We start from the raw sequence: 17,313 nt of genomic DNA, 5'->3' as shown, positions 1-17,313 counted from the left end.
AAATCACTCCTCAGCTTGACTTTACGAGAATCCTGCCGCAATGTGAAAATTCCTCACTTAATTTTTTTGCGTGAGAGGAAATCCAAAGAAGCAATTTATTCCGCCCGGAGAGTAGTTAAAGTAAAAACAAATTGTGCCGGTTCAGATGTTCCGCAAAATGTTTTAATTTAATTGTTATTGAGAATTTGATAATTTTATTCAATTTGTTAAGAATTCTTACAGTTTTCGGTATTTGTATGAATATTTAAAAAAAAAATCAAAGAAATAAAGGACATGGAGTTCTCTTTACAAGGCTCTGATTCTTATTTCAACGATAGAAAATCCATCGCGCATCAAAATTGGGATAACTATAAAATCTAATTAAAAAATTCAAGTCTGACAAAAATTGAGTGTAGGAAAATTTGTTTTTTTCCGACGAAAAAACATCCTCAACCAACATACGGTCGTTTAATCTGTTTTACGAAGATTCGAAAATATCAAAATTCAGGTCAAAATTATTTAAGAAAAAATATAAGAACAATTGTAATTTAACTTAAACTTGGATTTTTCAAAGAAAATTTTAAAACTAACAAACAAAATTTTATTAAATTGATAGTTTTTTTAAATTTAATAATTTATTTTTTAAATCATCTATTATCTAAAAACTAATTTGATTTGGAATTGTCTTATATAGTATTTTTTTTATTAATTTTTACAAAAGCTAAATACGTACTCGATTAAAGGAAAAATCGTAGAAATTCTTACACGACTGAGAATATTTTTCAAGCCGATTCGAAAATCTGAATTCCAAAAAATATAAATTTTTATAAACTCTGTAAATCCGAGGGATATATAAAAAAAAATATTTCTAAAATAAATATTAATTAAAGTTTCACATTGCAGAAAATTATCTAAAATTTAAAGCTCTTTAAAAAAAAGTCAACTTTACCAACTAACGGTGTGTTCGTGGAATACATACATATTTAAAGTTTCCGCGCCAATGGAAATAATTGAAAGAATTGGAGAAAAAAAAATACGAGGCAAAATGAAGAAGGTTGATTAAATTAAAAGCTGTTATGAGCTACCTTGGCGGCGGTCTTTGATTTTCCAAAAAAAAAATCCCCCATTTGCTTGCCATAGGCCCCTTTCTTTTTTTTTCTTGTACGCACCAATCACCTGCGTGGTCAATGTTTTGAGTGCAATTTCTCTCTGCGCCACAAAATCTCTGAGAAAATTATTAATTTAACTCCACCGCATTTTCCCCAGATGAAGCATATTTTTTTTTTGATTTTTCTTGAATGCCATGCGCGGAGGTAAAGTAGGTACATCATCTCCCACATAGGAGATTGCCTCAACTGCCGGGTTTTATTTGTTGTGTCGGATACAACCGGAGATGTCCAATAAAAATATTATTGTCGGCACCTTTTGATGCCTTGTGCAATATAAGAAGACCGAGGCACACATTGATGAATTCTTAGGCAAAACTTCCACAACAATGAAATACCTGAGATGTATCATTTTTCTGGTTTTGCTTTGGTGTGTAACACACAAAAAAATTATTTACAATGTTATTGCTGTGCATTAATTTTTACAGCACCATCCCAAACCTTTTCGGACGCATTAAATTCAAAGAGGTGGTTTTTCAGGCTGCAAACACATATTAAGTGCGGCCGAGCTGAGGAATAAAACGAAGGCTCAGGATCAGTGGGAGAAGTATGTATATAGTAAGTTTTGGGAGCAATTAAAATCCATCTCAGTGAAGGGTAACAGAGATTTAGTCCCGGCATCTCAAGGAGAAGTTCCCCAAAGCCACTTACACAAATAAATCCAGAGCAAAATTGAATGCCTTCAGCTCCCCAAGAGCTTCCGCCAGGCCGCAGAAATTCGTATATTTGCACTCCATTTTGAGTGGGTGGATAGTAAAATGTTGTGGGTGAGTATAGGGATGCACTTGAACACAGAGAATCTATCTATAATGCCTGCATTCCCAACCAGCTGACTTGGAATTCATCACAAGAATTTTTTCCCGTATCACTCAAAGATGGAATCTTTGACTCACTGCCAGGTATGATGAATGAGGTAAACACTGCGGCCATCTCGAGTCACCTGCGGAGATGCTTGGAAAGTCCGAAGGCGGGACTTGGTTGGACGAAGTCAGAGGTTGTCTGTGTGAGCGAGATGTTTGCACAAAAGACTTACCTCACAAGAGGCAGCCATCAGTTGAGCAAATACATCAATTTCCTTCTCTTTTTTTTGCATCACTCGCATTTTAAGAAGATCGTAGGAGAGGACAACAATTTCTCAATGGTTGCGATATCCACAGGTTTTTCTCTAATGGAATTGACGTGTTTTACATTCCATTTTGAGATAATTTATTGTACCGAGTGATCTTGAAATCCTTGATTGGGTAAATAAACACAATTGGGGTGAAAGGGGGTTTATGTGCAGATAACGACCACCCCGAAAATTCCTGCAGCATAGAAGATATTGGAAAATATTCTTGAGATGTCTGGGTGGTCTTCAGGGGGAAAAAAGAAACATTCCAGAAAGTATTTAACTCATAATTCAACCCTTGACCTCAGAGGAATGGTTTTTTTCTCTTACATAGATTTTTGTATAAAAGAGGTGGGTTTGTTCTGATTTTTTTTTAATTTTATGTAAATTTATGCCTGAATAAATTATATTTAAAATTCTTTTTAAATAAACGGAAATAGGTAGATTATTTAAGGAACATAAGAAACTCCCCGAAGTACAGGGGCGTAGTAGCACTGAAATCTACATAAGGGGTGTTAAGGAAAACAACTTTTTTAAATTTTAAAAATATCTGTAAAAAAAGGATTGAAAATAACGATGTAGGAGCCAGAGTTTATGAAAATTGAGAACTAAACTTTAATATGGCAATTGTTTTCCAATTATCAATTTTTATGCAATTAGTTTAACATTTCCTAGTGTAAGATTTTATGATCTTTTATTTTGGTTCTTTAATTTTAATCTAAATAATTTAAATTTAGGTTCTCTTTTATATTTTTAAAAAAGTTTAGTAATTCGTTTTTCTAACATCTGGCGTAATTTTTTTTCTACTTCTGACCTTTATATAACAACGTTCGAAATTTAATTTTCTAAAGTTTCAGATTTTTTCTAATGTTTAAGGATCTCTTCTTATGTTTGATGATCTTTTCTTTTCAAATTTTGAAATTGTTCTAACATCAATATTTTTTCTTGTCAAATTTTGCTTAGAAATAATAGTTTTTGAATTTTATATAAAAAAAATTGAATAACTAATTTTTCAAATATTTAGACACCCTTCGCATTTACTGAAATATTTTTGTTGTTTTTTTTTTAGAAATATTTTAGTGTAAATATCTTAAAAATAGTCACCCTTTAATTCTTTTCTTTTGATCAATCAGAATATTTTCCCCGCGAAAAAATTAATTCTCTGATCAAAAGATATTTCTTAGCTTTCAGCTATCTAAAGATCATCAAACATCTGCATTCATTTATTCATTTTCTCTAACATTATTTTTTGGGATGAAACAGTAATGATTTATGGTAGTAATGATGATCAGTGCTAAAAGCTCGTTAAGCACTTTAAACTTGTTAAAGATCATTCACGATCATTGAAAACTTTACAAGAATACTTCTGTAGGCGGATTTACACGAATTATGTAGACATGTAATATTTTTTGTTTTTGTTTTAACAAATCAAACATTAGGAGAAGCATAAGAGACACAGCATAGCATTGCGATAGCATCAAAAGGTGGTCCATCCCTGAGGGTCTGACGTCACCGCAACAACCGACCAATGGTCACGGTGCTGAAGATCGACAATCAGGTAAGAAGATCGTGCTGTGTGGAAGATGTGATATACCGAAACAGTGCTTCGGGCAACCTCAGATCGTTCTGTCCAGCCTCCGTTTGAAGCTCACACCTGATCGCGCGCGTCTCGTCTATCGCGGCATACGGGCCGTGGGAGTGCAAAAGAGAGGCACTGAGTGGCCAACATATATACACACAGGTAGATTTTGTTTGCTTAGTGTGATCTCGGGGGAGGGAAAAAGTGGTCGGAGCATCTCTTGGACAAATTGGACATTAAAGCTGAACTATATTGTTTTGTTCAATTGGCGTTTGAGTGCGAAGTTAAGCGCGGCACTTAGCGGTGGTGCATCAAAAAAAATCTAATAATTGCTTGAATTAACAGAAAACTGTTTAAATTTCGTTCAGCATTAAAAACGACACTTTATCTCTTTTTATTGTGATTGTGTATTTAACAAAAGTGTGGCTTTTTTGTGGGGCTCCTTTGAGGCGAAACTTGCACCCAACTTGTGGACAGTGTCAATTGTGTGGGACTTTTGTCTACGACGTGTGAATCTTTTAAGTTAATTGCGGTGAATTTTTTTTTCGTTGGTTCATCATCTACTGTGAAATTCTTACACGGAGCTGCGGATTGCGGAGGAAAGACTTCCTGTAAGCGGAAGTAGCCTGAGGAGGAGGTTAGCATCTGTGGCGTGCGAGTTGTCAGTCAAAGTGGTCAAAATGCGATAATAGTGTGATGATTGTGGGAAAATAGGTGCTTTTTCACACGACACCCGCGCACTTTGTGTAATATTTATAAAAGAAAATATTTGACAAACTTGTACTAATTAATTACTGTGTGCTTAAATACATTTTGTGGTGCTTCATGTTGCCATTACCACTTCGGCACATTAACAGATTTGCTAATCAAGTCCTAATCGCTTTTATTATGTGATTTATAAACATTACCACCACACAATCCTCATATAATACACCTCCTTGTTTTGTGTCATCAATCAACATTATACATCTGGTGCAAGAAAAGGATAAATGTAAGATGAAGATTTTTTCTTCAGCCTCCTCCTTGGGCTGTGCTAAACCCTCTATGCTCATCATGAATTGATATCACACACACACACAACATAAGATACATACAGTGTCGAGAAAAATAATAGGACCACCAATATAGGTTTTAAATGTACCCCTGACTTCAATCGTCAATATCTCAGGCTGTGGGGTACAGATTTTAAAAAGTGGCATAGATTCGGAAAGATACATTCATCCCCTTTCCAAAGATGGTAGATTTTCGAAAATCGGCCCATCCGTTCAGTTTTGGTAAATGATTAAATTATTGAAATAGGACCACTCACAAAAACCCGTTTAACTTTTTTCCACTTTCTGTTCAATCATTTACCAAAATCTGTCCCCCACAGCCTGAGATATTGGCGATTGAAGTCAAGGGTACATTTAAAACCTATATTGGTGGTCCTATTATTTTTCTCGACACTGTATATCAGAAAGCTCTTCAACTGAAGCAATAAAAGCAAAACGCGTAATCTGACTTTTTATCCTTTTTTCTTGGCTCTATACATACACAAAGCTTCACAGAGCATCAGTCGGTAAGTGGACTCCATTTGGGCTCTGTTGATGGTCAAATTGAGAGATTAGCATGAGAGAGACTTTTTGTGGTGCGAATTTGCCAATTTCATCAACCCGCACTCCCTGAACTTTAATTCACTTTTCCCAGCGTCATAAATTCATCCACGGCGTTTAAGATATAATACTACTTTTGTGTCTTATGGTGCGATTGAGGATTGTTCCGCGCGCCGTTTCCAAAGTCTCTCATCGCTTTATTCGCCTTTTATTGGACCGTCGGTGGAGGTTCCAATGCAGACCCGCAACACCCGTCCTCCAAGAGATGCTTTTAATGACTTTATTATTATTGTTCGGAGCTGCCTGAAGAGCAATTTACTATCTTTTCCTTCACCACGTCGGTTTTTTTTTCGTCGTGAGTCCCCTCAAAGAGATTTTTACAGCCAGCAACAAATTTGTAATCAACACGAAGAGTTTCTCGAAAAAATTTCTTCTCACTCACCTTCACCGCAATTTTTCATGCTTCTCAACCCTATAATATTATGTCCTCCTTGCCGTCAACAGCGGTGGCATTTAGACATAGTGCAATCGCACCTAATCTGGGCCACAAATGGCAACATTTCCCATTATCACCAACCACGGGTAGAGAGCATTATGTAGAGTCAACTCTCATCCATAGGCCCAACACTAAATTGAACTTCAAGGTATACATACATACCTATAAGTGGCGGCCACGCATGTGAAGCATTTTGTTGGAATGCCCCCATCATCGCTGGGTGGACAAAACGTCCATGTCGGGTGTCGTCAGTGTGCTTTTTTTGTGGCATTGCCCAAGAAAAACTCCCCATACGTCCATTTTACAATAAATATGTACTATGTACACACACCGAACGGTTTCCAGGGAATGTATGATTTTAAATATTAAGTCAAGAGTGAAGAAATAAAATAAGACGGAATACAAATGCGTCTCCACATCAACTCTCGGCAAACTGTACACATGATCCATAAACATAAAAGTCACGAATAAATGAGGAAAATAAACAGAATCTTAATAAAGTCCACGGCGTGTGGTAAAATGATGTTTTTCTCTTGAATTTATTTTCGATTTTCTGAAATAATTCTCCATTTTTTTCCACCTCACGGCTGCCCATCTCACTCTCACCGCCTGGACCACCGTGTACAACCCATCTCTGTCAATGCGCCGAGAGTGGCTGTATTTGATTGTTTCTTAATAATTCAGACACGATTTGTCCACAAACGCGGGGCCGATCGCGCAAAAAAGTCACGCCAGCAAATACAGAGAGTCCCTCGAGCGTCGTGGCCATGCCACACACTGACTCACGCCAAAACTGCCAACAATCACTGGAAAATCCAACAAAATTTTCCACTATATTAACGTTATTTTAATCGAGAAAATACACTTTAAATAGAATTTGTTTAGGAAGAAAATTGTCTTTGAAAATATTAAATTTTTATTCAATTTTATCGCTTGAAGTTTAAAAGCTCCAAAAGCTTCTTCTCGTCAATTTTTTAAGAAAATTCCATTAAGTCATTTTCTTATCTCAATTTTGCCGTTTCCTTGTTGAATTATTGTAGACAATTTTCAATGAATCAATAAAAGATTCATGCTTCAGTCAGAAAATTATAGATTTCCCAGAATTTTCTTGGATAATGGACCTTATTCAGCGACCAAGAAACCCTTGAAATCTTTGAATTTGGCATTGAAATTTCAAGATTTCAAGAGAATTTCAAGGGTTTCGTGGTCGCTGAATCTTATTCGAATTTATTTATTATTAATTTTGTAAGGGTAACTGGGGCAAAATGATGAAAGTGCAAGTGTTTCAAAAATGGTCTGAAAATACATTTTCCAGTTAAGTTAGAGAGAAATCGTCTAAAAGACAAAATTATAGCCCGGAAAATTTTATAAAAGATAGTAAGATATATAAGATAGTTGTCATAGGAAAACTCAAATATTTCCACGGAACTCTGGAAGAATTATCTCTTAAAAATTCACCTTTTTACCCCAGGTTCCCCTAATTGAGCACGGCTCAGCAATTCTGACATGTTTTGTTGGAATATATAAAAGCTTTCCGTGCTATATTTTTCATAAAAATTTTTCTCAAATTTTTAAAAAGATATTGCGAGGTTTTGTATCCATCGATTGAACAAATTGCTTGATTTTGTTATTTTTTTTTATTATTATGAAACTATTATATTAACGAACCACGGATGAATATTTAAAATATCTGATCCTGCATTTTGGCATCTCATTTTTATCAAAATATGTAATGAAAATAAATAAAATAAAGGCATATTGTCAAGGAAAATTCATAAAAAAACAATACTAAATGCAACATAATGTTGCAGAATTTTAATCCTGTTTTTATGTGGTTTAAAAAATAGTGTCTGTGCAAAAGACCTCGCATAAAATCTCTCTGCATCTTTTGTCAATTGTACTGAATTATGTGAAAATCTCTATACTGGTGAAAATCTGTGGGTTTTGTGTGTGGAAAAAGTGTATGGATGGAAAAAAAAAGAGAACAATTTTCATCCGTCACACCATAAAGTCATCGTCGCAGTATGGAGGGAGGAAAAGCCACGCAAATCGTGTTCAAACACCACTTTTTTCCAACAATTTTTTTTGCCCACTTGGCTCAAAATCCCATCTCTGAATACATAATCTCTTGCTGAATATTTGCTCAATAAATAGCATTACACTATGGCAAGAGAAGGATGAAGCTTTCCATTCCGCAACTAGAGTGTAAATTTGTTGAATGAGACAGAGAAGGGAATTTATTATTAAATATTAGGAAAAGTACATAACATAGCAATATTCAAAGTGCGCCCACTGTGCGGTACAATGCGCGAGATATGCTTTAGTGTCACATTTTGGGGAGCTTTCGCATGTGTCGGACATGTTGGGTGAAAAATATTTCCTTTTGCTGCATTTTTCCATCATGCAAGCTCAAGTTGAGCTATAAATTTGTTCTCTATTGCCCATGACAGACGCAGAAATTATGGCCACATCGCATATTTTGTCCGCAATTGAACCCCTCAATGGTGCAAATGGCGCAGCAACTGCCACTACGGGTGGATCCCACAGCAATCGTAGTCCGGACATTGAGCGGAACCTGAACGTGACTCTGGACGACCGGGAGCTGTGGTTGCGATTCCAGAATCTCACGAATGAGATGATTGTCACGAAAAATGGAAGGTGAGCTTGTGCAATAAGAAAGGGCTAATACATATCAGATGGTACCTATCCCCGTCACCCACATTATATCCGTTTAGTTCACTCCGCACGTTTCAGCGCAAGATAGAAAGCTTCCTCGATTTGAGCTTTTGAACGGGATATTTTATGGAGTTTTTTTTTCAATTGAAATATTTTTGGTAGAAGATTATTTTTGATTGCTAAATTAATACTTTAATACTCAATTCTAATGCAGGGGTAGTTTAGCTTAAATAAGCTGAGCTATTAAGGGATGGTCACGTTATTTTGGAAACTCTACAGGAACAAAATGGCCATATGTGAGAATTTCAAATAATTTTTTTGAGCACAAAAATTTATTTTCTGAATCGAAAGTAATGAATTCTTATCAGTATTTGGCCATTTAACAAGAATTCAAGCAAATTTGGAATTTTTTGTTTCAAAATTGGCTTGAAAATCGCTCTTGAAAGTCCCCGAGTTTCCAAAATAACGTGACCATCCCTTAGTAAAAAAAATAAAGAAATAAATTTTTTGATGTTGCAAAGATTCAACAAAACATTGAAATACTTTTAAATTACTTTTCATGATGTTAAGGATTTATATTCACGTGAAAATTTAAGAAAATTCGTTTTTCAAACTTCCTGGATTGAAAAGTCCCAAAAAACATCCCAGATAAAATTTTGGAAAAATAATCAATTTATAAAAAGCTTTTTAAATAGAATATTCATTAAATCTTTGAGTAAACTTGACTTGATCTAATAAGATTTTTTTTAGAAAATAAATATATTTTTTTTAAACGGGAGCAAAGATATCAAATTGAAAAAACATACTTTCAATACCTAACAAAAAAAATTTAGAAAGTCGAAATATTGAAATATGTATTCTGAAAGCTTTCAAGCTTTATTTTCTTTTAAATTCATAGTTTAAGTAATTTTAGTTAAATTTTATAGATTTAAAACAAGGAGCTCTGAAAGCTCATGATTTTCTTAAGAAAAGAAGGTTCAAAGGATTCAAAAGCTCTTTTAGAAAAAGCTCTTTTCAAGAAATTATATTAATCTCAACTAATATGTTTATGTTTCTACACCTGTGTGTCACAAAAAAACCATTATCTTGTCTATCATTAAATTAACGTTAAATTAAAACTTCTTTCTCTATTCCAAATCTATTTATTTTAACACGGAACATTTACCTTTGAAATGTTTTTCCACAGTTGATTCTATTTTTATTTAATTCTGGGATGAAATTGAAAATAATAAAGAGAGAATTTTTATGGTATTTCTTCATGCGGAGCTTTTCAATTTGTTTTGTATTTTTAATTCTCCTTTTTTCCATTTGGCCTTTATCCTAGTTTTATTATAACATGGAAAATAAATTTATTTAAAAAAAAAAAAGAACTTGATAAAAAGATAATTGGCAATTTCGCTGGGGAGCTAGTGAGAGAGAGAGCTAAAAACTAGGTGAGCGAATCGATATGGCATCACCACTTGAGTGTATGTTGTTTGGGTTTTAGAGCAATGAAACACACCACAGAAAACGACCATGAATGGGGAGGTAACAAATAAAATAAATATTGGATAAAATGCGAATAGGTTTGCTCTCTATATGCCAAAGAGAATATTTAGCCCCAGACCACCATTATTGTAGAGGAAGATGGCAAAATAAGGAGCTGGTGGAGGTGGTTTGGCGATAAAAATGCTGTGCTGCGGTGATGCTAAATAGCTCCCTTTTTGCCATTAGCCAAACTATTATTGCATTGTTCTTCTATGGTTGTTAGTAACGAATTGTTAAATGAATGAAAATACGAGGCGTTAATTGACGAAACCAATGCATTTATTTGCCGGGTACTTGGCAGTATCGCTATAATTTCCCTCTTCAATGCGCCGTGAAAAAAAATATACAACATCCATCTAATCACCGTGAGACTTTCCGCCCACACTTCCATTCTGAATCATTTTCAAACATACTGGCTTTCCCGTAATGGTGCTCATTCAACTGAATTCAGCATTAAGACATATCTAAGTATATACGCAACATTCCTTACAGGCGCATGTTTCCCGTCGTTAAGGTGACTGCAACTGGACTCGATCCGGCTTTTATGTACACAATCCTCTTAGAATTCGTGCAAATCGACAACCACCGCTGGAAATATGTGAATGGCGAATGGGTAAGAGGCACATTGCAAGACTACACGGTACTAATTAGCGACAAATGCAAAAATCTTGCTAATTACTGAGTCACACAAGACTTTTGCATGCTGTTTTGCTACAAGCATCACAGGCGAAAATAGATTTTCATGCTCAGATATATATTTTTCTCTCTCCTATCTTACTTACCGTCATCACAGGTGCCCGGCGGAAAGGCAGAAGCACCACCGTCAAATCCCATCTATGTCCACCCTGAATCACCTAATTTTGGTGCACACTGGATGAAGGAACCCATTTCATTTGCAAAAGTAAAGCTCACCAATAAAACCAATGGATCTGGGCAGGTAAATTACTTCTGCTTTCTGTTACCTTTTTCTTTTATCTTTTGCGGAAGCTTTTATCAACTCCCCCAAAAGCTCTTTGATTTTCTTTGTACATTCGTTGTAGCTTTGAAAAAAAATTATCTGTAAATACAAAATCCATGAAATTGCCTCAAAGAACCCATTGCAGATTATGCTGAATTCCCTGCACAAGTACGAACCACGTGTGCATCTTGTACGGGTTGGCTCAGAGCAACGGAGGGTTGTGACGTACCCCTTTCCAGAGACACAATTTATCGCGGTGACTGCGTACCAAAATGAAGAAGTTACATCACTCAAGATTAAATACAATCCCTTCGCGAAGGCTTTTCTCGACGCAAAAGAGCGTCCTGATGTTGTTTATTCGCGAGAGAATACAACGTACGGATGGTTCCTACCACATGGGTCCTATACAAGTGCACCACAGACACCTATTGCCACCTGTGACAGATTCTCAGGGAGAACCAGTAGAAGTGCACCGTATACAACGCAGAGACCTAGATCCATAACTAATAGCACTTCTTCGTCACCACCACCACCGCCGCCGGTATCAGGTACAAGGAAAATTATCTTTTATAGAAAAGACGTTAAGCTTAAAATATTCAAGAGATTTAAGAAGATTTTCGTTTTCTGTTTCAATTAATTTTTTATCTAACTTTGGGTATTGATGGGATCTTCCTCGAAGCGAGAATTAGTCCAAAAATCAATCGGCCCAATTAATTCCCTTAAGGGCAGCGATAATTCTTGACTTATCAGTCTTTATAATCAGAGCTAAAGACCTCAAAATTTTCAATTTTCCTTAAACTTATGAAAAGTCAGATCGTTATCATGGAAAGTTGAGGGAAAACTGTAAATTTTCTATTATCCCACTATCGATATTTTTATTGAAATATTCGAAGAATATTCTTGATGTAAAATTTTATAAGTTAAGAGCATTTCTTGTGTGCCGTCGGAAGTTTAAGAATCATGTGTGTGATTCAATATTTTAAGGTGACGCAAATACCCCGTCGGTTTTTCCAGCTTATCCCACAAACTGGCCATCAACAAGTACCCCATCATATTGGAATCCTGGAAACCCGAGCAGCCCCATTGCTGTTGGTGAGAATTTACGCATAAATTGCTAATTTAAACATTAAAAACTTTTTGAATTAATTGATTGATGGTTTATATTATGAATATATTTTCGAAAATTGCATGTAAAGAGAGAATATTTTTTAGTATATTGATGATTTTTATTAAAAATCAACATTATTAATTGAAATATTGAATGATCATTGGCAGTTTCATTTAATATTGTAGGTAATTACATATTTATCTACAAAGAATATATGCAAATGAAATGGGCAATATTATTACGTATTGAAATATTCGAATTTTTACTTGAATTTTATTAAATACATATAAAGGGAGATATAGGTATGTGTACACATACCTTTTGCGTACATTTACGATAATGAGTTTCAATTAAATGTTTATTTATAATTCAGTGGTGCGATTTTCAATTTATCAATTTTTCACATGGTACGTTGGAGTACCTATACTAAATGGCGGTGCGACAGGAGGTAATGTGCACTTTGACTACAGCGGGTGATGTCTTTCTTTTTAGCTGTCCCACAAACCACATCACCCACCCCATCGGGTGGTTCGCCAGGGTATGTTTCCTCACCGGGTAGCTACACCACCCATCACCTAACACCCCACAATCAATATATTGGCGCGTCGCCCGCAGACGGGTACCAGCCGGCCGGTGGATCTCCCACGCCCCTCTACACCTCATCCTACCAAGTGTACCATCCGACGCCTGCCGTGTCGCCGTCGCATCAACTATATGGAAATGTCCTCAATGCGCCCACAATCACGAACCTCGGGTACTCTTCCACCTGGCACAGTGGCAGTGACTATGGGGTCTTCCAGAACTCATACCACTACCAAGCACCCGAATACGTGCCTCTAATTGGGGAGTTAGAGTGAGTTATACATCCAATATCAATTACTATTTCCAAGTTATAATGCACAAGGGTTTAACACACGACACGAATTTTGCATTAAATTCTATCTTTTAAAATGTTTCTGCAAAGGGAACAATTTTAAAAGAATAGAATTAAAAGTTTTGCATTTTTTTTTTTCAAAGAACAATTGCATTCTATTTTGTTCTTGATCTTCTTGAGCTTTTGATGACAAATTTAAACATTCTTTTCTCAAATTTTTTCGCCTTTAATCTTGGCTTTGATTAAAAAACTTAGAATTAGCATAAAAACCTAGGTCTGGCTTAGAAAATTCAAGTATTACTTTAAAAACTTAGGCCTTGTTTTTAAAAAGTTTAGGCCTAGCTCTGAAATATCAGGCCTAGCTTAAAAATATAAAATTAACTTAGAAAACCTAAACCTAGCCTAAAAAACTCGTATTCTATTCTTAAAAATTACTTCGAAAGGATCACAGCTAAAAAGCTTAGACCTAGCTCTAAAATATCAGGCCTAGCTTAAAAACAATTATCTTAGAAAAACTAAACCTAGCTTAAAAAGCTCCTATTCTACTTAAAAATTTCTTCGAAAGAATCACAGCTAAAAATGTTAGATCTAGCTCTAAAATATCAGGCCTAGCTTAAAAATATAAAATTAACTTAGAAAACCTAAACCTAGCCTAAAAAACTCGTATTCTATTCTTAAAAATTACTTCGAAAGGATCACAGCTAAAAAGCTTAGACCTAGCTCTAAAATATCAGGCCTAGCTTAAAAACAATTATCTTAGAAAAACTAAACCTAGCTTAAAAAGCTCCTATTCTACTTAAAAAAAAACATAGGTCCAGTTTAAAAAACTTAAGCTAGAGCTTTAATTAAACTTTAATTATTCTCAAAAACTATCATTTTTTTAACTTTCCAATTAAATTACAGTCCTTAAAAAAAAGTTAAGAAAAATATATTTGTCTCTGCCTATTTATTTATTTATTTTTTTTTAATAAAACCATTTTTTTTTATTTTTGCAACATAGATTAAAGAACAAGCTAAAAGAAACAACTAAAAGGGACAGCCATAACTTACTTAACCACAATGTTCATTGTTCATCCTTTCGTAATGTTCATTTTCCAGCTTGTGCCCCAGCATATATAGGGAAAATCTTGTTGGAATTTTGTGAATAACATTTTCTACAAATTCTTGTGGGACAATTTCAGAACATATCCACCACCACCGAGTGAATCTGCCCCGGACACACCCAAGGAAGAGACACCCATTTACGGTGCAGGAAACCAGCATGCAAGTACAGAATCAGTCTTGCAGCTCAAATGCGAAAACCACTCACCCGAGAGCGGAAAGACCGATTTGGCTTCAGCCACCTCCACCACTAGCAATCGTGTCCCCACATCTAGCAACTGGACACCCCTAACGCCGCCACAGTCCCACATATGAGACTGTCGTTATAAGCTCATTATAGCACACAATTCTCAGATGCAAGTGTCTCTTGCACACAACTTTGTGTATACGCCGCAGGATGCTGTGTGGAGGATGCACACAAGCCCAGAATCTTCATATAGCATATTTTCAGCCCACCCCTGATGTTGTATACATAGTAGAGAGATGGAGTGGGCAACATGAAAGGCCAGGACACACCAAGAAACTTGAACCAGTACTTCATATTTGTTGCATGAAATATTATTATTGAAGGAAATCGATATTTAGCAAATAGAAAATTAATATCCTGAAATGTCTTTTGAAGTGCATTGCAATATTGCCTGGTAAAGCTCTGAAATATGTAGGTAGGTAGGTGGTATACATATTGCAGAGTGCTGGGCTTCTGTTGAAACTCAACTTTACACATTTACTTTATTGAAGAATTATTATTTGGGGGTAAGTTTAATGAAGAATTTTCCAACATCGAGTAATTTCTTGTTAACTTGGAGCTAATGAGAGTTAATTATATAGGCGAAAGCTCAAAACTTGAGAGAAATCACTATTCAATTTTACTAAACCTTTTCAGTTCATTCCCTTCATTTCATTCGAAAATGTTATTAGTCTTTTCTCAACTATTTAATTGCCCCCTATGAGTTTCCCTTCAAGGGAAATTACAAGGGAAAATGTCATTAATTGAGGTCAAAAGCTGTCTTTTCTAAAGATTCCTTTTTATGGGAAAATGTATTCTTTGCATTTGATGCATTTCCCGGAAAAAGAAGAGAGGAAAAAAGAAAATGTAAAAAAAATTTAAAATGATTTCTTTCCAAGAGAGCACTATGCAAAATGGACAAATGGATGAGGGTGGGACAAACACAGAAAGTCAGTGTTGTTGGATGCAGCAAAGTGGATTGTTTACATTGTATAGAGTAAATCAGATTTATTTAAATATAATGCATACATGCTCTTAGGAGATTATTTAACATCCCCTGGAGCTTTTGAATATTTGACGAAATGTCTGTGATTTTTTTCTCCACGTTTTAAACCCCACTGTCAGCAGGACTTGGGAAAAAAAAGGCAGATGGGTAGTGCCATGGGGGATGTGTGTGTGCGCTAAGGGAAGAAAAATTGCATCACATTTATTAGATGTTGAATAACATGAGCGGGGGAAGATCTTTTGAGAAAATAAGAGCAAAAGGGTGAACAGACTGTTTGGAGAGAAAGTTTCACATTAAATTGCTATTTGCATCAAGAGAACACAACACATTATTTTCTCCACCACTGACTTCCTCATCGAAGTTTCCTCAAGTGAAAGTTTATTTACATTTCCACCACAAAACGGAATCTTTTTTGAAGGCAAATTGAAAAGTTTTCTATGCAAAGGGTGGGGGATGTAAAATCACAACATTTCATATTCTAAAAGCTCAGCTGCGGAAAGCTTCCTTTACCAAAAAAAAAGAGAACTTCTCTCCCTGATGGGAAGGATATGACTTTGGAGGAAGGTATCCCAATGTACCATATAAAAGACAAAATTCCCCATTTCCTCTATTTCATGTTTCTTGTTCATCTCAGCCATGAAAACTATCACATTCAAAAATCTCTTCATTTCTCTTTTTGTTTTTCCTTTTTCTATTCACATCTACTTTTCAAACTTTCTCTCGTGTTTTTCTACAGGCTCTCAATACTCTCCAAAGTCTCAAAGACTAACGTATTCACATAAATTAATGGATATTGAAAAACTATTGAGAAATGTTGAATCGTTAGTAAATCTTTGAGAGAAAATAGAAGCGACACGAAAACAGGAGTAATTAGGAAAATTAGTGAAAATTCAAAGGAAAGTAATCAAAGGCAAATATATATTGAACTTTTATTAATTTGAGAGCTTAATATATTTTGTTTAATGTACATTAATCATTGAAAATAAACTTCAATTCGAAGTACATTCACTTTTAGAGCTTTCTGTTGTATTAAAATTTTCATTATTCACTGAAAAACCGAAGCTTTTGAACTTTTTGTACAAGTTCTTAACGTGGCTTTTGAGCTTTTATAAAAGCTCTCTCCCTTTCTCTTCTTTTACAAACATTTGCTAATTACTTGGAAATGAGGAACATTTTCTCAGGGAAGGATTTTATATCTCTATCATTCAAAAGCGCACGAGGATCTTTTCGGGGAATTCTCCTGTCATCAATTTCTCTAAAGTTGAGCATCAACGTTTCCTCCTTTTCTCTTCCGCATATTATCCTCGTCATCGGGGGTCTTTTTTTCCACAGGAGAGCATCCAAAAACCGCGACAGAGGGACAATTTTCCATCCCTTAGAAGCGACACATTGCGTTTGCGATAACTGTCATGTCACTGAGAGTCTAGAGGAATATTTTATGTATGAGAAACATGTTGAATACGCCTCATCGTGGTGGCTTTTGTACATAAGATAAATGCTCCGCAGCTATACTTGAGGGATGCGCCAACAAGTGTTTGCCGGGATATGCGGAAAAATGTTAATGACTATTTATTTTGAGGCGAATGACGGGAATGCTTCAGGGAATGGTGAACATTACAACGAAGCACATGAAAAAAAAACTCGACGTATATTTCTCTTTTAGAAAAAAAAGAAACATAATACACAAGAAGTTGTCGGGAGTCATTAATTAAAGAGAAGTCATTTTATTTGTAGACTTGGAGGGGAGTGAAATGAAATTACTTAGGGGTGAACTAGAAAGTGTGTTTACTTCTGAATTGACTTCTCCGCATTTTCATAACTCTGGCGGTAATTTGAAAAAAAATTTATGGATGTATTTTTTTAATAGGAATTGTTTTTGCAGATCATTATTGCATTAAACTTTATGTAAATAATAAC

At 35.2% G+C, this 17,313-nt stretch overlaps 1 protein-coding gene across 5 annotated transcripts; it reads left to right on the top strand.

The window, feature by feature from the left end:
• The first annotated feature begins 3,849 nt into the window (after nucleotides 1–3,849).
• On the top strand, nucleotides 3,850–14,774 carry LOC129789429 (T-related protein). Of its 5 annotated transcripts, none has more exons than XM_055826270.1 (8): nucleotides 3,850–4,469; nucleotides 8,371–8,578; nucleotides 10,616–10,736; nucleotides 10,917–11,060; nucleotides 11,227–11,629; nucleotides 12,066–12,173; nucleotides 12,682–13,042; nucleotides 14,245–14,774. In XM_055826270.1, the coding sequence occupies exons 2-8, from the start codon at nucleotides 8,382–8,384 to the stop codon at nucleotides 14,477–14,479; spliced, it is 1,569 nt and encodes a 522-aa protein (XP_055682245.1). In that variant the 5' UTR covers nucleotides 3,850–4,469; nucleotides 8,371–8,381; the 3' UTR covers nucleotides 14,480–14,774. The 5 variants fall into 5 exon arrangements, with proteins under 5 accessions (XP_055682245.1, XP_055682221.1, XP_055682237.1 ...); XM_055826246.1 differs by having other exon boundaries at nucleotides 11,215–11,629; XM_055826262.1 differs by having other exon boundaries at nucleotides 3,850–4,578; nucleotides 11,215–11,629.
• The last annotated feature ends 2,539 nt before the right edge of the window (nucleotides 14,775–17,313 follow it).

This window comes from Lutzomyia longipalpis, chromosome 1 (genome assembly GCF_024334085.1).
Source record: "Lutzomyia longipalpis isolate SR_M1_2022 chromosome 1, ASM2433408v1".
NCBI lineage: Eukaryota > Metazoa > Arthropoda > Insecta > Diptera > Psychodidae > Lutzomyia > Lutzomyia longipalpis.
Note: the sequence above shows the minus strand (reverse complement) of the source record. Positions and strands in the feature narration are given on the sequence as shown.

Bases quoted from the DNA above. Each gene is read 5' to 3' on its own strand.
- LOC129789429 (XM_055826246.1), top strand. From the start codon at position 8,382: ATGGCCACATCGCATATTTTGTCCGCAATTGAACCCCTCAATGGTGCA. The intron at 11,061-11,214 runs GTAAATTACTTC...ATTGCCTCAAAG, and splicing joins AAACCAATGGATCTGGGCAG to AACCCATTGCAGATTATGCT. The intron at 11,630-12,065 runs GTACAAGGAAAA...CAATATTTTAAG, and splicing joins ACCACCGCCGCCGGTATCAG to GTGACGCAAATACCCCGTCG.